Genomic DNA, 24,224 nt, shown 5'->3' on the forward strand with positions numbered 1-24,224 from the left:
CCTGGGTGAGGGGCTGATGGCTGTTTGCAGGCTGGTCAAGCCCCCTTTAGGGTGGGGGGTCCCCACTGGGGTGCCTGGCCAGTCTGGTTGAGGGGCTGAGGGCCGTTTTCGGCTGGCCAAGCCTCCCTGGTGACAGAAGCCCCCAGCCTCTCCTTTTTTTTCTTTTTTTTTTCTTTTATTCTGAGATTTATTTACCTTCTGTAATTGAAACTTTGTAGCCTGGAGTGGAGCTCAGAGCCGGCCAGGACAGGCCTCCTGCTCGCTCCAGCTCTGTGGCCACGGCTGGCTGAAAGCAGGTATCTGGGGTTTATCTTCTATAATTGAAACTTTGTTGCTTTGAGTGGAGCTCAGAGCCTGCTGCGGCAGCTGGGAAGCTTGGCTTCCTCCATCATTGGGGCAACCAAGCCTCCTGCTTGCTCTAGCTCCGTGGCTGCCGGCCACCATCTTGGTTGGGTTAATTTGCATATAGTTGCTCTGATTGGCTGGTGGGCGTGGCTTAAGGCGTAGCGAAGGTACGTCAATTTGCATGTTTGTCTTTTATTAGTGTAGATACTTGTTTTTGGAAATGCTTTCATCAATATCCTTATCCTTTTCTCTTATTGTAAACTATAGTCTCATTGTCCAAACTTTGAATGAAGTAATTGGAATTGTCTATAATATAGAATTACATTCCAATTATCAGTTGTTTTCATAGGGCCATTCCTTACTTTGGAATTTTATTTCACTGGATATTTAGAAACTAGAAAATGAATGTTTTGAAATTGAATCTGTTTTTACTTTTTTTAAATAGCAGTTTTCAAATGGTGCTTTATTTTTATGTTCTTAAGCATGGGACAATACAATCAATTTTATAAATACTGAATTCCTCCCATGCTATATTTAAAACATGAATTTTGAAAATATCAATTTTCTTGCTTTAGGCAAATCCTTCCTGACCAGAACAAGATAGAATATAAATGTCATTGTAGAAATAAGAAATAGTTAGCTAGCTCTTTTATAACCTGGAATAATCCAAATAATAGAACTTAGAAAATACATTGTAAAGATTTTTATTATATACTAGAGGCCTGGTGCATGAAATTCATGCATGGGTGGGGTCCCTAGGCCTGGCCAGCGATCGGGGCCTATCGGGGCCGTCTCATCCAGTCCCGATCAGGGCCGGGTCAGCCGGGGCTTCTCTGGCTGCCAGCAGCCAGCCCCACCCCCTGCCGCAGCAGCAGCCGCCACAGCAGTCACCCTCTGTGTGTGGGGTGACTGGTGGGGCTATTGGGGCCCTGGCTCCACCCATATCAGCCACCACCCGCCCCTGGTTCCCCATCTGGTGATTGGAGCCTGCTGGCCAGTCGGAGGGACCAAGAGGTTGGCTGGTAGGCCCCAATCAAGCAATCAGGGCCTGCGGGCTGGGGGAAGCTCTTGCGTTGAGCATCTGCCCCCTGGTGGTCAGTGCGCATCATAGCCGACCAGTCTATTTGCATATTATGCTTATATATATATATATAGAGAGAGAGAGAGAGAGAGAGAGAGAGAGAGACTAGGGGTCCAGTGCACGAATTCGTCCACCTTGAAAGGATTTGTGGGCCATGAGGCAGTGGTAGGTACAGGGGTGGGTCTCGGCCCATCCTCTGCGCCCCTGCCTAGCCCCTCCCACCACGGCCCCCAGTCCCCTGTCTCTTGGCAGCCCCACTCCCACTGTCACTGCTCCCATGCGCTAATGGTGCCGGCCCCACTCGCACCTGCTGATGGTGCAGAGCAATTGGGGCCGGCGCAAGCAGCGGGTGCAAGTGGGGTCGGTGCTATCAGTGGGTGGGAGTGGCGGCTGCTGCCCCAATCACCCCTCAGGAGCAGAGGAAGGTAGAGAAGCCCTCCAGGGCGATCAGGACCAGCAGCCTCCGCTAACACCCGCTGTTGGTACTGAGTGATCAGGCCCGGCGCAGGGCACTGCGGCACACAGGAGCAAAGAATTTTCAGTAACCACCAGAGGCTCACCCCGATGACAGAGACCAGCGCCCCACCTTGGTCTGGTGCCTCCACTCACCTGCTCCACCATCCCTCTGTGGCAAAGCCTTCCATGTTCTGCACACGCCCCCTGGTTGTTCGGTTGTTCAGTTCCAGTCTATTTGCATATTAGCCTTTTATTACATAGGATTATATCAATTATGTAGAATACTATATTATACTTGTTACAAGTGAGAAAATGAATGTGAAGTGCTTTTAGCACATAATGAATGTCAACTGTTACCTTAACCAGAAAGATTAATATACAGAAAAAGGTACTTACGATAAGCTAAGAACCCTGCTGCAGGTCCATTTTACAAATATTTAAGTTTATATTGAGTTTGAATGCTGACTTTTGTTGACCGAAGGCAAATCGTGATTCTCATCTAAATAGAGAGTAGAAGTAATACGGTTCTAAGGTGTGTATGTATGTGTGTGTGTTTCAGCTTCTGTAAAATTTTCTTTAGTAAAATTTCTCCTAGTAATTTTTGAATCAATATAATATGTAAAACAAAATTAGAGTTCTTTAGCTGAAGAGGACAAAGGACGTCATTAATCTGAAATACTGCCATAGAACCCATGAGATATGAAGTGCAGTTAACTAACCACTTAACTAGAAGATCCCCTAAAGTTTCATTCAACTTTTGAAAACTTTAATTTTAATTGTCTTGTATTTGTTTTAAAGTTATGGAAAGTTTTTCATATATTCTGCATGAGAATCCAGAATATATGAGAAATCAATGAGAACTATCATCAGTATGACATAGTGGTTAAGAGTGCAGGCTTTGGAATTTTAGGGTCTGGATTCTCCCAGTACTGCTATTCATTAAATATATGATCTGTAGATGCTTAATCTCTCTTAGTTTACTACCTGTAAAAGGGGGATACAAATAATAGGTATATCACTGGATAATTATGAAGATTAAGTGAGATGTTGAATATGAAATACTTAGCATATCTTGATTATTGGTCCAAAAAATGAACATTTATAGAAAAAAAATGCATGTGGTTGCATAAGAATTTTGCTAAAAAATGCATTTTACAAACATTTGTTATTAATTTTCCTTTGTTACCCTTCAAGTTATGTTAATATAAACAAAATTGATATGCACATTTATAATTTTCATGGTACTGCCATAAAGTTTGTGACTATGTTTCTATTGTAATCTCTTCTGTTTTATCTGACCTTTGATTTTGTGTGATTTACACATGAAAAAGTATGTTCACTTCCTAATTAAAATGTACCATATCTTATTTATAATTCAGAAATAATATTTGTTGCATTGGTGAAAAAAATTATAACTAAAAATTTTATTTTATTAGGCAGCCAGAGTTTCAGAATTTTTGTTAAGAAACGATTTCTCTAGATTTCTTGCTGTTTTTAACTTAATGTAAGGATGTGACATGAATTTTAGAAAAGGGCCTTTTTTAGCAAAACTCATTTCACAGATAGCTGACTAGCAAGCCTTTAAAGGATCAAAGGTTTATTCCATTTTAATTAAGCCTACCAAACCGACAGGCTCCTAATGTTTATAACTAAGCACTTGCATTTGCCAAATTGGGCAAGAAACTTTATGAGAACAAATTTTATAATATAATGCATTATTATACTTTCAATTTTAGTTCAGCTCAGCTGAAAACCAACTTTTCTTAAAATTTGCCAACATTTCCTTTTTTGGTCTTACTCATTTAATGGTATAATAAAGAACATTTTTGTTAAAGTTATGAAAAGCAGAAAATTTGTCTCAAATCAACAGATTCAGATCAGTGTCTATTAAATATGGAATAAAAATTATATATTAATTAAAATCACTTACTCATTGCAAAAAACATGAGGATTTTGAGGGTAATTAATAAGAATTCAAACCTTTTTCAACTTTAAATATTTTTAATGTTATATTGTTCTTTTTATGTAGATTATAAATGGCTCATATATATGTATCTACGTATATATTTAACTTGAAATAGAAAATAATCACTTAATATTTATGCTTACCTAATATAAAATCTATACTAATAAAAGGGTAATATGCTAATTAGACTGGATAGACCAGACGTCTTCTAGGCGTCCTTCCAGACATCTTTCTGTACAAAGCCATGGTGGTGCGGCCAAGGCAAAGGCAGTTAGGGGCGATCAGGCAGGCAGGCAGAGTGGTTAGGAGCTATCAGACTGGCAGGGGGGAGTAGTTGGGGCAATCAGGCTGGCAAAGGAGAGCGGTTAGTGGCAATCAAGCCAGCAGGGGAGCGTGGTTAGGGACATCAGGCAGGCAGGCAGAGGTGGTTAGGGGGGATCAGGAAGGCAGGCAGAGGCGGTTAGGGGCGATCAGGCATGCAGGCAGAGGTGGTTAGGGGCGATCAGGTCGGCAGAGTAGAGCAGTTAGGGGTGATCAGGCTGGCAGGGGAGCAGTTAGGGGCATCAGGCAGGCAGGCAGAGGCAGTTAGATGCGATCAGGCAGGCAGGCAGAGGGGTTAGGGGCAATGAGGCAGGCAGTCAGAGTGGTTAGGGGTAATCAGACAGGCAGGCAGGTGAGCAGTTAGGAGCCAGCGGTTTCAGATTGTGAGGGGGATGTCTGACTGCTGGCAGTTGGACATTCCCCGAGGGTTCCCGGATTGGAGAGGGTGCAGGCCGGGCTGAGGGACCCCCCCCTCCCATGCACGAATTTCATGCACCAGGCGTCTAGTATTATATAAAGCTTTATTTTGCCTTTAATTTTAGGATAAATATTTTATCAAGATATAGATTTTTAGATTCTCAGATTCTCCTCCGTCACCCAGCATTTTAAACATGTCATTCCATTGTCTTCTGGGTTCCATAGTTTATGTTGAATACTCAGCTGTAAGTTTTGCTTTTCCTTTGGTGGTTTGATGGTGATGTGTCCTTTTTCTCCCCTAGCTGTATTTAAGGTTTTCTTTTTTTACTTAATTTTCAGCCATTTTACTGCTGGATGTGATTTTCTTTCATTTTTTCCATTCTTGGCTTGGCTATACTTCCTGAGTCAGTGAGTTAATGTATAGTTTCAGTTTTGGTGTATTCTTAGCTTTTTTTTTTCTGAAAATATTACTTCATCCTCATTCTCTCTCCTCTTCTCAACTACAGTTACGTTGGGTTGTTTGATTCCCACATGTCTTTTATGTTTTCTTTTTCTCATTTTTTTTCTCTCTCTGTGCTTTAGTTAGATATTTTCTGCTGATCTCTTCAAGTTCACTAGCCTGTCTTTTGCAGTGTTGAGTCAGCTATAAAACTTACCCACTGATTTCTCAATTTCACATATGGTATTGTTCAGTTCTAAAATCAATATTTAATTCTTTTCATAGATTTAAATTACCTGTTGAATTTTTCTTCTTTTCTTCTGTGAACACTTTCTGTGCCTTCTTTAACTTTTTTTAAACAGTTTTCTTAAACTTTTGTTAAAAAGTTTATCTTCAAAATCTGTATCATGTATAGGTCAGCTTATAGGTATTATTTTTTCTATTATTGATCATATTTTGTGGCCCTTCCCATGTTTCATAATTATTATTGTATACCAAATACTGTTTACATAGGATAATAAGATTGATGTAAATGTTATTTTCTTGCCTATATTAGAAAGAAATGATGAAGTGCTAATTACCTTAACTCAACCATGAATTGAGCTGGGTGACTTGAGTGACACCTTAAGATATACCTCGTACCTCTGGTTTTAAATGTCTTAAAAGCAAGACCTATTCTGTTGTATGTATTTCTCTTTGGTGTGACTATACTTAATGAACTGTGACACTATGGGAGATATTGCTCTAACTTTTGGGTTTTGCCTCCTCTTTTTCATTCCCCCCTCTCAAGGTAGGGTGCTTTTGGTTGAAAACAAATGTCTGGAGGGGAGACCTGTTGAAATTCTATACTATAAGTGATAGTTGCTAACTGTTATAGTGTGACTTTGACTTCTAATCACTATAACACTACAGAAAACATTTCTGGCTTAGTCTGTCCTTTCCCAGTCTATTCGTGTAGTCTAAGTCCTCAACAGATCTCCCAGGAGAAAACTGTCTGTGTTTGGAGAAATCCAAAAGGTTCCAATCTGTCATACCAGTGCATGAACCATAAAGAGCTATACTGGTTTCTCTTTTCCTGGGTGGTGTCACTCTTTCTGAATCTTAGCTTGTGTATAAATGGCAAATCTCCCAGAAATGAAAGCAATCAAGAGTCCAAATTTACCTAAGAATAGATATTACTTTTCTCTTAATTTATTTATTTTACTACCATTGCTTTTCAGTATATTTAAAAATATGATTTGGGGAGATAATTTATCTTTTTTTCTAGTTGTTGTGGAAGCAGTAACTTGCCACTATGTACTGGTAAATTAGTTTTATAAAAATAACAAAATTTTTACTCACAGGTTTACTCTTTTATATACTGCACTTTATATAAAGTTTGTGTGTTAATATTTGTTGCTAAATATACCAGGCTTAGAGATTGACCAATATTGCTATTTGGAAAAACTGTATCATGAGAGACAATTTTAATTTCAAAATTCATTTTGTCAGCAGTAATTTAAATGAAATGTAAACAAAAATTAATTTTCTTTTTCTTTCCCCCTTTCCTGTTTAGTGAGTGATAGTTGCTTCAGGAATCTTGCAGAAGATCGCAGTGGGATAAATCTCAAAGATCTCGTACAAGATCCTTCTTTGTGAGTATTGGCTTTTAGTATTAATTATAATTTAAAAGTTTATGGTTGGTGTGACTTTTTTCAAAAAAGTTGTAACAGAACTGCTTTAAGGTTGAGCAAAATTTTATTTTCTAATAATTTGTGTTACATATAGTGAAACACATGGAACAGTTTAAACAGAGGTGAAGTTATGGAAAAATTACTTTTTAGAAATATAAGAGATTTTAGAAGAAGGGACAGTGTTATGATTAATGATTGACTTTCAAGGGGTAGGGCTAATGGCTGATGATATCTTGCCAATATGGCAGTAGATACTAGGCAGGGAAGATGATTGGTAGTTTCTTTGCTTGGAAAGGTGAATTTATTTACATCAATTTTAAGCTTTTGTGAATAATTTATAATATTTATAAGCATAATTACAAATACGCATAAAATAATTTGTAATAACAATATGTAATAATTTACCATAACAATATACTTTTCATGTTTTACATAAGAGAGCTGTGTATAGCCCAAGATTTTTGAAGAATTTTAAAGGTTTTAATTTTTAATGTTTTTGCTCATGAGGCAATTCCATACTTTAATATAATGTCACTTTCTATTCCTTGAATTAATTTATTTTTGCAGTTGTATATTTACTGGGAATTATGTATACTATTTTCTATATGAACATACCCTCCCAGAAAGATCACCTTTTATTGGAAAAAAAAAATCAAGACTAGTTAAGCCCTGGGCAGCAGAGAAAAGAAAATTGAGTGCTTAGCAGTGTTTATATATATATATATTTTTTTTTTTTTAATTGATTTCAGAGAGGAAAGGAGAGGGAGAGAGATAGAAACATCAAAGATGAGAGAGAATCACTGATTGTCTGCCTCCTGCATGCTTGCCACTAGGGATCGAGTCTACAATCTGGGCATGTGCCCTTGACTGGAATCGAACCTGGGACCCTCCAGTCCATAGGCCGATGCTCTATCTATTGAGCCAAACTAGCTAGGGCAGTGGTGCTTTCTTTAATGATGTATAATGTATTCAGTAAAATATATATTAACAGGAAATATTAGTCTTCCACATCACATGTAATCTATACTCCCACAAATTTTGTAAGTAATTCATTGAGAATTTTGTGAGGAATAAAAAACAAAAATTTGTTGAACCTGAAGGTTATTGATTCCTTAATTATTTTTTATTCATTTAAAAATATATACCATAGTCATAGATACAGAATTTTGAAAATGATTGAAAGTTGAAATTTCTAATGTAATGAATTCAGAAATGACTTCCCAAAACCAACTCTCAACTATTTTTCTTTTCTTTCTTTTTTTGTTTGTTTTCTTTTTCTTTTTTTTTCAACCATTTTTCTTAATCTCTCTTTTTTCCTAATCAAAAGGATTTCCCATATTCTTTCTTCAGGGTGTTTATTCCAATGAAGACTGACAGTTGTCCTTTCAGTCCTATAAATAATTAAGAATATAATTAGTATATGTGAATATAAATATTCCTAGTCAATGAATGTTGAGTAATATTTATTTAAACAAATCAATTAAATCCATTATTATTTGTAAGTTGTATTTTTGTGTAATAGGATTATATATCTGTTTAATGCAATATTTGTGGAAAATAATATGCTCCTGTGGAATTTATTGATATAAAAGCTGTGGAGAATTATACTTCAGTTAGAGGCCCAAAGCACGAAATTTGTGCAAGTGACTTGGCCCTGGCCCCCACCCACCGCCACTGTAGCGGGGGGGGGGAGGCCTCTGCCCACTGCAGCTTTGTCCAAAAGGAAGGGCGTCCAGTATAATTAGCATATTATGCTTTTATTATTATAGATAGTAGATTAAAATAATGAATAATAGTGTTTTGAGAGAATTTGGTACTTCTTTCCAGAATGTAGAATATTTATCATGTAACCTGTAACTAAATTCTAAATCTAACCTTAGTATTTTAAGAAAAAATTATCTCAGATCACTACTGCATTGAATGGACAAAATAATTTTGAGTTTTCTGTTTTAAAGTACCCAGATACTATCTTAATTCAGAATTATTTTCTTAACTTGGCATTAGCCTAGAATGTAAGAATTTAGTGAAGCTTGGTCGGTGTGGCTCAATAGTTGATCATCAACCTATGAACCAGGAGGTCATGGTTCGATTCCTAAGAGGGCACATGCAGACTTAATCCCCACTGTGGGGCATGCAGGATGCAGCTGATCAATGATTCTCTCTCATCATTGATGTTTCTATCACTCATACCCTCTCGCTTCCTCTCTGAAATCAATAAAAATTGTATTTAAAAAAAGAGAATTTAGGGGAAAATACTTTTTTATTTTGCCTTTGCCACTTGGATTTGGAAAGAACTTTTTCTTTAAGATTTATGTAAGTCTTTCAAAACTCAGGAAGAATAAAAAAAAACAAACCTGAATAGGCCGATAACTACCGATGAAATTGAAGCAGTAATCAAAAAACTTCCAGCAAACAAAAGCCCTGGTTTGGCTGGCTTCACAGGGGAGTTTTACCAAACATTCAAAGAAGAACTAAAACCTATCCTCCTCAGATTATTCCAAAAAATTCAAGAGGAAGGCGGCACACTTCGCTCTTAGCCAGTATTATCCTAATCCCAAATCCAGATAAAGACACTACAAAGAAAGAGAATTACAGGCCAATATCCCTGATGAACATAGATGATAAAATCCTCAACCAAATTCTAGCAAATCGGATCCAGCATTATGATCATACACCATGACCAAGCGTGATTTACTCCGGGGCTGCAAGGCTGGTAAAATATCTGAAAATCAATAAATGTGATACATCACATAAACAAATTGAGAGACAAAAATCACATAATCATATCAGTTGATGCAGAAAAAGCATTTTGACAAAATCCAACACCCTTTCTTGATAAAAACTCTCAGCAAAGTGGGAATAGAAGGATCATACCTCAACATAATAAGAGTCGTATATGTCAAACCTACAGCCAACATCATACTCAATGGGCAAAAAGTAAAACCGTTTCCCCTAAGAATAGGAACAAGACAGGGATTCCCACTTTCACCACTCCTGTTTGACATAGTACTAGAAGGGCTAGCCTTAGCAGTCAGACAAGAAGAAGAAATAAAAGGCATCCAAACTGGAAAAGAAGAAGTAAAACCATCATTATTCACAGATGACATGATATTATACATAGAAAATCCTAAAGACTCCATCAAAAAAGCCACTAGACTTAATAAATATATTCAAAAATGAGCTGGATAGAAAATTAACACCCAGAATCTATGGCCTTTTTATACACCAATAATGAAATCACAGGAAGAGAAACCAAAAACAATCTCATTTACCATTGCACCAAAAAAATTAAGATACCTAGGATAAACTTAACTAAGGAGGTAAAAGACCTGTACTCGGAAAACTACAGGACGTTGAAGAAAAAGGTAGACATAAACAAATGGCAGAATATACTGTGTTCATGGATTGGTAGACTCAACATCATTAAAATGTCCATACTACCCAAAGCAATCTACAGATTCAATGCAATCCCCAGGAAAATACCAATGGCATACTTCAAAGATCTAGAACAAACTCTCCAAAAATTCATGTAGAGTAAAAAAAGACCCCTAATAGCTGTAGCAATCTTAAGAAGAACAATGTTGGAGGGATCACAATACCAGATATCAAGCTATATTTCCAAGCCACGGTTCTCAAAACTGCCTGGTACTGGCACAAGAACAGACATACAGACCAATGGAACTGAACAGAAAACCCAGAAATTGCCCCAAGCTATTATGCTCAATTAATATTGACAAAGGAGGCAAGAGCATACAATGGAGTCAAGGACAGTCTCTTTAATAAATGGTGTTGGGAAAATTAGACAGGTACATGCAAAACAACGAAACCAGACCACCGACTTACAACATACACAAAAATAAACCCAAAATGGATAAAGGACTTAAACGAAAGATGGGGAACCATAAAAATCTTAGAAGAAGCCATAGGCAGTAAAATATCAGACATATGTCGTAGCAATATCTTTACCAATACAGCTCCTAGGGCAATGGAAACTAAGGAGAAAATAAACAAATGGGACTACATCAAAATAAAAAGTTTCTGCACAGAGAAAGAAACCATCAACAAAACAACAAGAAAGCCCACTGCAGGGGAGAACATATTTTCCAATGTTATCTTCGATAAGGGTTTAATCTCCAAAATTTATAAGCAACTCATACAATTTAACAAAAGGAAGATAAACAATTCAATCAAAAAAATGGGCAAAGGACCTAAATAGACTCTTTTAGAAAGCATACATACAGAAGGGCAAGAGATATATGAAAACATGCTCAGTCACTAATCATCTGAGAGATGCAAATCAAAAGTGACAAATTCATATCGTTAATCTGATGAAGCTACTGGAATAGTATGATAGACCCTCTGTAATTTATTCAAACTGTATATAATATACACCCCAAGATTTTTTTTTATTGTAGTAAATTAATTATTGGGCTTGAATGAATTGAGTGAACATATGAAGGAGAGATGCTTTGGAAGAAGAGAAAGTTGTGAATTCCTAAGCAAGACTTTCTAGACTTGGGGAGTTCTGGTCAAGTTGGTAGCATGAGTGAATGAGGTACTTGGAACCTCCCACAATCACATCAAAATTATAACTAAACTACAGAACAAGAATCATTCAGTACCACCTGAAATCTAGTAAACAGAAGTCCTACAACTAAGGACATAAAGAAGCAGCCACATTGAGACTGGTAGACATGGAAAGGGCTAGTCCCACACACATGTCTGGTAGTAAAAAATTGGTAGGGCTATTGAGGCTATTGAGGTTCCCCTCTGAGGAGCCAGGGGTCCCAGCTCCACACCAGAACCCCCAGTCCAGGATTTCAGTGCTGGAAAGAGAAATCCCTATAACATATGACTGTAAAAACTAGCCTGGATGGTGACTGCATGAGATGGAGAGCTTCTGGAGCACCAGGCACTCCTCTTAAAGGGCCTGAGCACAGACTTACTTGGACTCACTCTATCTGAGCTGTAGCACCACTGGGGCAGCAGCTTGAAAGGCATCAGACCATATGGGAAGGAACAGAATTATCTGGCTTCAGGCCCAGGGCTGGAGGGGCAGTTTTCTGCCAGGCAAAAGTGCTGGCAGAGGCCATTGTTCTTTTGCCAAGCCCTCCCCCCACAGAACTGACAGGTGCTATATCTGTCTTTCCATCAATCTCGCTAACACTGTGTGCCACCCTGGTGATGTCCTTAAACCCACTCCATTCAATTTGTAGGCTCACGCAAGGTTTTTCCAGTGGCTTTTTCATACAAATGGCCTCTCTTGGCTCACGCTTCCAACTTAACTAAAGTTTCTTAAATAAGCAGCATTTGACCTCTGCATATCCCATACCCCTTGCTAAGTGGACCTAGCCCTGGCATTAGTGCAGCCAGCCTTGGTTCACATATTGGCCTCTCTCAGGCTTATCCAAGCCCAGCACAAGTAGCAGCCATAGCTCATGCCTGGTGTTCCCTGGCAGGACATAAGTGATAGTCTGCACTTACCAGGAGGTCTCATAACAAGTGTACTGATTGGATAGCTTTAGACCATGCCAGATTACAACCCAACCACTTCCATGAGTGACATACTCAAGGGTTGGACTCAGAGGGCACAAAAGCCCCACTGAAGCAAGTCTGCTCTGTAGGGTTGGCTTCTGCACAGCAGATCCTCCATAGTAGTCATGGCCAGCCCTATCAGCCAAATGGCCTAAGAGTCAATTCCAGTGATGTGCCATCAACATTCAAAGCTGAACTAAAACAGAAGGGTGCACAAAGACCACACAGGGGGCACACCTGGTACACCTGGCTCAGGTGGCTTTGGAGGCTATGCCACTGGGCCCTATAGGACACCTCCTGTATGAGGGCATTCTTCCAACCTGGGAGTCGTAGCAGCTCTACCTAATACATAGAAACAAACACCAGGAAGCAGTCAAAATACAACAACAAAAAAAAAACAGGTCCCAAATGAAAGAACTGGAGAAATTTCCAGAAAAAGAACTTAATGGAATGGAGGTACGCAAACTACCCAGATACAGAATTCAAAACAATGGTTGTAAGGATGCTCAAGGAACTCAGTATAGCATTAAAAAGGACATGGAAACTCTAACAAAGAGCGTTATAAGTGAAGAATACACTAACTGAAATGAAGAATACATTACAGGGGATCAACAGTAGAGTAGGTGAAGCAGAGGATTAAATCAGCAATTGGAAGATACGTAAGCAGCAAACACCCAATCAGAACAGCAAAAAGAATAAAGAATCCAAAAAAAAAAATGAGGATAGTTATAAGGAGCCTCTGGTATGACTTCAAGAGTATCATGGGGGTTCCAGAAGGAGAAGAGAGAGAGAGAGAGCAATAATTGAAAACCTAGGTGAGGGCTCTGACCAGGTTGCTCAATTGGTTAAAATGTCGTCCCAATATGCTAAGGTTGTGTGTTTGATCTCTGGTCAGGGCACATACAAGGAGCAACCAATGAATGCATAAATAACCAGAACAACAAATTAATCTCTTTCTTTCCCTCTCCCCTCTTCCTCTCTCTCCCTCTAAAATCAATGAAAACACTTAAAAAATTATTTAAAGACAACTTATATGGAAAAATAAGGATGTAACCTGATGAAGGCAATACACATACAAGTTCAGGAAGCACAGAGAGTCCCAAACAAGATGACTCCAAAGAAGCCCACACTAAGACACATATAATTAAAATGCAAAAGCTTAAAGACAAAGTGAGAATCTTAAAGGCATCAAAGTAAACCAGTTAGTTACCTATAAGGGAGTTCCCATAAGGCTGTCAGCTGATTCTCAACAGAAACTTTGCGGGCCATAAGGTATTGGCATGAAATATTCAAAATGATTCAAAGCAAGGACGTACAATCAAGATTACTCAGCAAAGCTATCATTCAGGATTGAAGGCAAATAAAGCATTTCCCAGACAAGAAAAAAGTAAAGGAGTTTATTACCACCAAACCAATATTAAAAGAAATGTTAAAGGGTCTTTAAGAAGAAGAAGGAAAAAGAAGATGCCATCTTTCGTTTATCCTTTCATCCATCAGTGAACACTAGGTTGCTTCTACTTTTTGACTATTTTGAATAATACTGCTATGGACTTAGGTATACTAATATCTGTTTGAGACCCTTCTTTCACTTCATTGGTTATATACCCAGAAGCAGAATTGCTGTGTCATATAGTAATTCTGTTTTATTTTTTATTTTTTAAAGAACTACCATACTGTTTTCCTTAATGGTTGTACGGTTCTATATTCCCACCAACAACGCACAAGGGTTCTAATTTATCCACTTTACCAACCCTTTTTATTTTCTATTTGTTTGTTTGGGTTTTCTGGAGGTTTTTGATAGTAGCCATCATAAAGAGTGTGAGATGATATGGTCTTGGCATTTTTTAATTGGACTTCACATATTGTCTTTAGTAATGATTTTGATGCAACTCATCTATAGAGTAAAGAAAAATAAAACGTATTTATGTTTTATTATTATGGTATTTTGGTATATTGTGATGTAAACTGTATAAAACCATGGTGCTTATTTAGTACAACAAATTCTTTTCACTATCATTATGAAGATTATAAAGTACAAATAGGTCCATAGTAATTTTGTAACAATAGCATTTTAATCAATTCATCTTCCTTATTTTGTATTGTATTACTTGTTTTATATTGCTACTGCTCTTGTTGTACCTCATCTAAAGGATTTCTTTTGAGTAAAAAAAAAAATCTGTTTTAATTAGAAGATGCCAGATTGGAAGTGCAGCACACTAATTAAAAAACAACAATCTGCTAGTTTAAATGTACTTTGGTATTATAGATCATTAATGGTTGATAATGGTCTCTCATCTTTAAGAAGAAAGATAAAATTGGACAAAATAGTTACATATGTTTGTAAATTTCTTAGGCATCAAAGTGTTATTTACCTTTATGTACTTTATAAATTTTCATCTTCGGTGGAAACTGTTCTTTGCATGGTTCTGAAACACAGCCTTATCTGCTTTAGTATACTTGTCTTCACCTTACAATCTGATTGAATGATATTTTGGTTCCTTGGATCATGTCATTAAATATGAAGGAAGACAGGATTCTAGGCTGGAAAGCAATCATATCTAAATATAGCCTGTACTTATCTGCTGGTGTTAAGACAGGTTGCTATGGTGAATTGAATTTCTTAAAAATGCCAGTCAGCAGAGGATAAACAGTGGTTTTTGAAGTGGTTGTTTTCCGTATAGCTGTACATTCTCATACTGCATTTCCAGGTAGATGAATTTAAATTTTTAATTGTCTATTTATTAAATTTCAATTTAGACTATCTTTGAGACCTTTAATATTTATTGAACAAATTGAAGAGTTTTTATATTGTTATCTTTTGGTACTCTATAAATAAATTTTATTTGATGTGGAAAAATACATTTTTCCAATGACAGCATTTTAAACATTACTGATCATTCACTTTACGTTGCCACCAAGTGTTTGCTAAATCTAAGACAAGCTACCAAAGCTGCCTTGTTTATAATAATATATCTGAGTTTTTATCATTTTTAATCAGACTCCTTTTTAGCTTATATATTTTTGGTCTGTAAAGTGTATATTGGGATAATACAGCTTAACCTGGACTGGTGCTATGGTGTTGTTGTATGGTCTATGTCGGAACTACAAATCCAAAGACTTTAAATTCCACTTTCGTTTTGGAAGACTTTCCTCATTTCCATCATTCCAAACATTCCTGAGAATGTATGTATAATTCAAGAGTAGAATTAGAGAGTTTGTGCAACTGCCATTATCTTCTCTGGTCTTTTTTGGCTTTAGTTTCTCTTACTGCATTCAGGCTTTCTCTATGAAACCAGTATAATGGCTGCCAACTTACTCGAATTTCCTTCCTTCTAGCTCCATGGTCTCTCTTCAATTCCAGCTCTAAAATGTAAAATCCCTTGGAAGAGTTATAATTTTGTTAATTTGGTCATGTATTCAATTACTGTGGGCAGGGTATAGTCTATATTAATTGACTAGTCATAGGACAAATGCCTGAGGCCAGAATAGTGGAATACCTTAAATAAATGAGGGAGGAGGTAGTCCCAGAAAAAAATAGTGGTAAAACCAAGAGATGTGTGCTATACTAATTCTCACTTGTTAATTTAAGGAAGAACTAATACGTTCTCAAGAAGTGTTATTACTTTAACACAAAACATTTTGCTGTCTGGGTATAGTATCTCATTTAGATAGGTATTGGTAGTATTTATAATAATTTTAAAGGACTACATAGTTTAATTAATTGATAGTAGTTATTTACTTGCTAATGGTAATACATATACATAAATGTGAACCAAATCACTTGAATTCATTGATTTCAACTGGCTAGACAGCAGGTGGAATAAAAACAGATTATTACTGTTTTTCCATATTTCTTTCTTAAAAAGAGGATCTTCACCACTATAAATCAAAAAGGGAAAAGGAGTCAAAGATTCTCATTTACCATTCCATTATAATACTTTAACCGGGAATATTATTATAGGTCATATAAAAGTTTAATGGGAATACAGATGAATTATTTCAAGAAGAGGTGATCCTTGAAATGAAATGATCCTTTTTGTTTAAAAAAATTGAGGGAGGGGAGAGAGAGAAGAAGAAGAGAGGGAGGAATGGAGAGAGAGAGAGAGCAAGAGAGAGAGATATTAAGAGGAAAATGGAAACTCCATGAGTATATTATATAGTTTAGAAACCCAGTTTAGCTGAAGACGAATAAGGACCTAAAGGTTAAAACTAATGATTAAAACAAAATTTTGATAGCTATGTGTTTCATTAATCTAGAACACATCAACACATCTGACATTGATGCTCAGAGTAAACAAATGGATGATTGCATTGAGTACATATATTAGTTTTTTTTCTTTTAAATCTTTATTGTTGAGAGTATTACAGATGTTTCCCTTTTGCCTCCTCATTATCCCCCTCCACCCAGTTCCCACCCCTCCCCAGGCCTTCACCATCCTATTGTCTGTGTCCATAAGTAATGCATATAAGATCTTTGATTAAATCTCTTCCCGCCCCCCCACTTCCCTCTGAGATTTGTCAGTGTGATCCATGTTTCCATGCCTCTGATTCTATTTTATTCACCAGTTTATTTTGTTCATTAGATTTCTTGTGTGTGTTTTTTTTAGATTCAATCATTGATAGATATGTATTTATTTCCATTTTATTATTTATATTTTTTTATCTATTTCTTCTTCCTCTTCCTCCTCTGCTGGTGTGTGTTTCTTGGTATCTGCAAGGGATTTCAGGAATCTGGAGAAGGGGCTGCGGCGTAAATTCTTAAAGAGTCCAGAGACGAAACATAATTTTGGAAGGCATTTTGGGGAGCCAGAGAAGACTTAGCTAAAGGAACCAAGTTCTCTGAATCTCTGGACCCCTTGCTTTTTATTAACACAAATTGTCCTAAAGCAAGGTAGATATACATATCAAAGGTCAAGGTTTAGTATACAGAATCCATTGTTAGATTGGAACTGCCTACGGCTGTTCAAGTATTTGGCCAGCAGGAGGCAATAACATGTAGATTGAAATGCCCTCAGCTGTCTGGCAGCAAGCAATCATCTAAGCAGATCTTCAGGTGTGCGGAAATGCCCTCAGCCATTCCAGATGATTCAGCCCTGCTGACATGCTGGAATTAGCTTCCGGCACTCCTCTTCCTCCTCCACTTCCTCTTCTTAAAGAATACCCTTCAACATTTCATATAATACTGGTTTGGTGGTGATGAGCTCCTTTAGCTTTTTGTCTGTGAAGCTCTTTATCTGACTTTCAATTCTGAATGATAGCTTTGCTGGGTAGAGTAATCTTGGTTGTAGGTCCTTGTTATTAATCACTTTGAGTATTTCTTGCCACTCCCTTCTGGCCTGCAAAGTTTCTATTGAGAAATCAGCTAACAGTTATATGGGTGCTTCCTTGTAGGTAACTAACTGCTTTTCTCTTGGTGCTTTTATGATTCTCTCTTTGTCCTTGGCATTTTAATTACCGTATTTTTCTGTGTATAAGAACGCTATTTTTTTTCTAAAATTGTTAGACTGAAAATTGAGGAGGGAGCCACGCAGGTGCGTAGCTACCCATACCTTGTCAAACAGGCTTCCTCCAGTCACAAGCCTTATTGTTACTTGGCATCAGCTGATGCCATAATTGGAGGTGGGGGGTAGAGGTGGAGATGCAACAGGGACTGGAGAGTTCTGAGCCCATAAAAATATAAAAAAATAAAAAGATAAATATTGGTAAGTGATTTTCTTACTCTGCAAAATTCAAAGTGAATGTAATCAGCTATGCAAAAGAGTATTGAAATAGAGCTGCAGAGAGTTAATTTGGACTGCCTCTCACTGAGTGTATGATCAGACAGTGGAGAAAATAGGAAGAACAACCCCTTAAGATGCCAAAAAAGAAGAATGCATTAAGAGCAAAACCAGCAAAATGTTTAAAATATTGATTTCTTAATTTTGGGTTGGAAAAGTGGGGGATGTCTTATACATGGGGGTGTCTTATACACGGAAAAATACGGTATGATGTGTCTTGATGTGGGTCTCTTTGGGTTCCTCTTGTTTGGGACTCTCTGTGCTTCCTGGACTTGTATGTCTATTTCTTTCACCAGGTAGGGGAAGTTTTCTGTCATTATTTCTTGAAATAGGTTTTCAACATCTTTCTTTCTCTCTTCTCCTTGTAGCACTCCCATAATGCGAATGTTGATACCCTGGAAGTTGTCCCAGAGGCTCCTTCCACTATCTTCATTTTTTGGATTCTTTTTGCTCTTCTGATTGGGTGTTTTTTGCTTCCTTATATTCCAAATTGTTGATTTAATTCTCAGAATTTTCTACTCTACTGTTGAATCCCTGTAAATTATTCTTTATTTCAGTTAGTGTATGCTTAATTTCTGACTGGTCCTTTTTATCACTAAGATCCTCGAAAGTCTCATTAAGTCCCTGGCCGCTCTCATTAATTCCTTTGAAGCTCTCATTAAGATCCTTGGTAACCTTATAACCATTGTTTTGAACTCTGTATCCAGTTTTTGCTTGCTTCCATTTCTTTAATTTGTAACATGTCTCTTTGTTTCTTCATGTTGTCTACTTCCCCGTGTTTGTTTCTATGTACAGTGGGGCCTTGACTTACGAGTGTCCCTACTAACGAGTTTTTCGAGATATGAGCCGTCTCTCGGCCGATTTTTTGCTTTGAGTTGCGAGCTAAAATTTGGGTTACCAGCCAGCTTCAGATACCCCACCGCTAGTTGGCGCAGTGAACGTCACAGTGAATGCCACAACATCAGCCCAGCATCACGTGTCTCACTTGTTCACTTTTTGATTTGACATACGAGTAATTTGAGTTACGAGCTCCGTCACGGAATGAATTAAACTCATAAGTCAAGGCCCCACTGTATTAGGTAGAACTATTATGTCTCTTGGAATTGGTAGAGTGGCCTTGTGTATTAGGTATCTTGTAGGGCCCAGTGGGTCAGTCTCCCCAGTCACCTTAGCTGGGTACTCTAGGTGTGTCCCTGTGTGGACTGTGTGCACAGTCTTGTAGTTGAGCTTTGATTGCTGTTGGCATCACTGGGAAGAATTGACCTCTAGGCCAATTGGCTGTGAGAACCAGCTATGTCTACAATGGAAGAGCTTCTGTGCAGGAGAAATCCCTATTGAGTAGCACTTGCTTCAGTGGGGCTTTGGTGCTCACTGAGTCTGCCCCTTGAGTGTGTCACTTGTGGATGTGTAGAATTGTAACGTGGTATGGTGTGAAGCTGTCCACTGGGTGCACTGGCGTGGAGTCCTCCTGGGAGGTGCATAGTCAGCCACTGCCTGAATCCACCTGACAGGAGCTACAGAGTGATTTGTAGATGGCTGCTACTTGTATTGGTCTAGGAAGTGCCCAGGTGAGACCCAGTTGTGAAACAAGGCAGGTGGTGCTGTTGCTGGATATTGAGCCTTTTATTGATAGGTTTGGGACAACTGACTCCAGCTGCTGCTTGTTTAAGAGATTTTAGCAAAGACTGAGGCCTGAGCCAGGACTTGCAATTCATATGGAAAAACAGCTTCAAACAGCTTAGGTGGGGTTGTAAATTGGATGGGGCGAGGTCTCAGTGAATCATTAGGGTGGAATGAACAGTGTGCTGTAGGCTGATGGAGGCTCAGATGGAGGTTTCAGTACAGGAACAGTGACCTTTGCAAGCACTCCTGTCTGAGAGAAAACCACCTCCAAGTTCCTGCCCTGATACCAAACAGTCCAGTTCCTCCCCATATGACCCTGGATTTCCCCAAAGCCACAGCCTGACACTGGACCTCAGAGGGAGCAGGACCTTGTAAGTTCATGTGCAGACCCTTTAAGAGAAACACCTGGGACTCCAGCAGCCTCTGTGGTAGTCAGCCACAATCTCTGCTTGTTTTTACAGCCCAAAGTTATGGGGACTTCTCTTCCCAACTCTGGAACACTGGGTTGGGGGTCTGGTGTGGGGCTGTTTCTCACGGGAGGCCTTGGAGATATCCCTCCCGATTAAATAAATGCCACACGTGGGTGTCAGACCACCCCATTTTGCGCTTCCACCCCTCCTGTCAGTCTCAATGTGCTTTCATCTTTATTTCTCTAGTTGTAGGACTTCCATTGAGCCAGATTTCAGGGGGTTCTTAATGATGGTTTCTCTGTATTTTAGTTGTAATTTTGATGTGATTTTGAGAAGCGGTGAATACAGGCGTTTACCTACACCACCATCTTGGTTCTCTACTTATATTAGTTTTAGAATGCTGTGCAACAAACCACCACAAACTTACTGGCTTAAAGCAACACATGTTTATTATCTTACAATTTCCATGAGTCATGATTTTTGGCACAGTTTAACTGGATCTTCTGCTCAGAGTCACCCAATATTACAATGAAGGTATTGGCTGGGTTGCATTTTTATCTGAAGACTTGACTGGGGAAATATTGCTCCAAACAAATTCAAATTGTTTGCAGAATTCTTGTGGTTGTATGACTGAATATCCACTTCCCCCCCCCTTTTTAACTGCATTTTGGTGTTGGCTAGTTTCCATCCAAAGCTTCCATCACCTTTGCCATATAATGCTACCTAATCATGGGAATAACCTTTTGGTTAGAAACAAGTCACATGTTCCAAGCACATTCAAGGGGATTACACTAAAATGTAAATACCATTATGTGGGAATTGTTGGGGATCACTTTAGGGTTTGATAGCCTCAATACTTTTGAAATTTTCTTTCCTATATGGGTGTCATATTCAACTAGTTTAATACTGTCAGTTTGGAGATGTAAAAACTAAAGTTCAACTAAGTTGTGATTAATCTAAGGCCACCTGACAACCAGACATTTGTGCTCTCTCCACTTCCACTTTCTTGGTTTTGGTGTCACATCTATTGGTTTAAAAACTTTTTTCCAGTTTTATTGGGATGTAATTGACATAAAGCACTATATAAGTTTAAGGTGTACAGCATAAAGAATTCACATGTGGTTTTAATTTCTGTTACTAAGTTTATTAAAAATACTAGAGGTCCGGTGCATGAAATTTGTGCAAGGGTAGGGTCCCTAGGCCTGGCCAGTGATCAGGGTCAATGGAGGCCTTCTGGCTGCCAGCTAGAGCCTTCCTTCTGGCTGCCGGCCGGGGCCTCCCTTCATACCGCACCACTCCCTGGTGGTCAGCGCACGTCATAGTGAGCAGTCGAACTCCTGGTCGGTCGAACTCCTCCCAAGGGGACAATTTGCATATTAGCCTTTTATTATATAGGATGTTGACTATATCTTAGTTTTGGCCACCTAGGCACTGACATGAAAATGTTTGAAAATATTTTTTTTTGTATGGCCTATAGGTGTTTGATTTTTGATTATTTGTTATCTCACTATATATATATGTGTGTGTGTGTGTGTGTGTGTGTGTGTATAATTTCCCCCCTCAATTTATGTTAGGTGTAGGTGAAGTAGAATTCTTGATCCCTTTGGTTTTGTTTTATTTTGATATCTGAGTGAGACTCAACGCCTGCAAGAAGAAAAGCCTCAATTGAGTCCTCTATATGAACTCCTCTATGGGATTTTTAGTAGAGGATTGCTGGCTGTGTGTTAGGAAAACAATCAAACAGTTAGGTAAAGAAGTTTGCTAAGTATACTTCCCTAACGAGCTTTTTAAGGAACACCTGCGTATGACTCATCCCAAATTAGGAAGAAATAACAACTGAAAAGCTAGGGGAACACCACCATTTGTTTCTTTTCTAGATGTTTTGAGGGTTTAAAAATTTTCAAAATTATTTTTTGAGAGATTATGGAGAATTAAATTACCTCTACCCAGATGGAAAAATCTCCATAGTATTAGAGTATTGGGCAACAGTTTCAAGGAAGCCAGTCCTTTCTACTTCTTTCCGCTCCTACCTAAACAGTGTAGTAAATGATAATTACCCTAATTTTTTGTGCTCTGAGATAAATGCAAATTAAGTTTGGAAGGAAACCTAATTTTAAAATTTAGGATAATCCATTTAAGAAGGAAGGCTGTTTGAACTTGGATTTTTTTTTCCTCCTGGAGCCTTCTATGGTCTAACTTGTGCTCCTTCTATGTGTTAGGTTAGCACCTATCATGCCTTTTACCTATATTATATTATCATTATATGAGCACTGACTGTATTTGTCAATGGAATATAACCTCCTTAAGGGTAGAAACTATGTTCATTTGTAATGTTGTGTCATTAACACTCAATATAGTATTTTATACTTAGTAGTCCTTCCAGAAATATTCCTAAAATAGATGAATGAAGGAATGAATGTGTGATTTAATGACTAAATGAATGTATGGGTAATGAATAGACTAAGAGAGTAACAGACCCAATGTATAATGAACATACCTTGGCAAAACCTGCCTTTTCCTTACTCTTCACACCAATCTGATTCTAACATTTAGCCTTTGTTGGTGTTCCATACAAAAATTTACTCTCAGGTGACCTGATGGCCTTATTTATGATTTACTCTCAGGTGACCTGATGGCCTTTGATCAACACAGATTCCTCTGACGCTTTAGCATCTTTGTGTGTATGAGATCAGAGACCCAACTCTAGAAGCAAAAGGAAATGATGACCTCACTAATCCCCACTGCTTTTATTTATTGGTATTTACTGCTCAGAATAGTGAGAATAGGTATAACCAAGAATGAATTCTATTTTTTCATAATGAAATCAAGGAAGATCCGTGAAAGCATTTTCAAAGTGTATTTTCTTACAAGTTCATGTTGAGAAAAACTTTTATAGCATAATTTTGGTAGAGGAAAAACATATTTTGAGTAAATCAGTCCTAAATTAACTTATTTCTATGCAAGGCAATAATTTAAAAAGTTAAGAAGATATTTTTATTTATTTTATTTTTAAAGTTCTATTTTATCGCTCCCTTTTTTATGAATCACTAAGAACATGGTCAGACTGGAAAAATATATGAGTTGCAGGTTATGGGATGAGGTGACATTTTTATTCTGCTCAGAATTTCATTTAGCCACCTGGCATTGAGTGTAAATTCTTAGTTTACTTAGATTGGAATCAGCATAATATTAAGTCTTGACCTTTTTAAAGCATAAATTGATGAAATGAAATTAGGATACTTAATTTAAAACATTATCTTTTACTCTACTATTAAGCCATGAATTTAGGGAAAAAACTGCTAGCATATATATCTTTAAATATCCTATATAATAAAGAGGTAATATGAAAATTGACCATCACTGTCACAAGATGGCGGCACCCACAGTGGGGGTGGGGATGGCTGCTCCTCGCGCCTGCCCCCGGAGTCCCCTCAGCCCTGCTGTGGGCCTCGGGTCCTCCTGCACTCCCCACTGACTGACAGTTCGCACAGGCTCCTCCAATGAGCTGCCCATCTCTCTCTTCCTCCCTCCCCCAAAGCTGAAGCCTGACTGTGGTGTCCAACAAATTGGAAGTTATAACTCATGTCGTTGAGAGTATCCTCCATTCCTCAGCCAGGGCCGGCTACTTCATGCTCCTGCCACCTGAGTCCCCTCAGCGCTGCCGGGGGCCTTGGGTCCTCCTGCACCCCCACTGACTGAGGCTCAGGCAAGCTGCAGATGGCGGTGGCTACTGCCCAGGGCCAGCGGAGGTGCAGGCAAGCCTCAGATGGCGGCTGCCCAGGGCCGGCCCAACGTGCAGGCAAGCCTTGGATGGCGGCAGCCCAGCCACTCAGGGCCAGCCCGAGGCGCAAGCAAGCCTCAGATGGTGGCTTCCCAGCCACCCAGCTTCCCAGGGCTGGCCAGAGGCTCAGGTAATCAGGACCAGCCAAGGCTTGCACTGCTGGCAATGGCAGCAATAGAGGTGTGATCGTCGGGTCGCCTCCCACCCCTGAGGGTTCCTGGACTGTGAGAGGGGGCAGGCCGGGCTGAGGGCCCCTTCCAGTGCATGAGTTTTCATGCACTGGGCCTCTAGTACATATACCGAGTGGCCAGATTATTATGACCACCCCATCAGTACTTCATTGGGCCACCTTTTGCCTTCAATACTGTGGCAGTTCTTCTTGACATTGACTCCACGAGAT

General features: G+C 38.6%; 1 protein-coding gene across 13 annotated transcripts in view; it reads left to right on the forward strand.

Moving 5' to 3' along the window:
* The window catches only part of GPHN (gephyrin), a 445,634-nt gene that overhangs the window by 85,235 nt on the left and 336,175 nt on the right, over positions 1 to 24,224 (forward strand). For all 13 annotated transcript variants that reach the window (XM_005877905.2, XM_005877906.2, XM_014549124.1 and 10 more), the window contains exon 2: positions 6,581 to 6,659. In XM_005877905.2, coding sequence (XP_005877967.1) covers positions 6,581 to 6,659 — 79 coding nt within the window. The remainder of the gene's footprint in view (positions 1 to 6,580; positions 6,660 to 24,224) is intronic.

The sequence above is a fragment of the Myotis brandtii genome, unplaced genomic scaffold (assembly GCF_000412655.1).
Source record: "Myotis brandtii unplaced genomic scaffold, ASM41265v1 scaffold536, whole genome shotgun sequence".
NCBI lineage: Eukaryota > Metazoa > Chordata > Mammalia > Chiroptera > Vespertilionidae > Myotis > Myotis brandtii.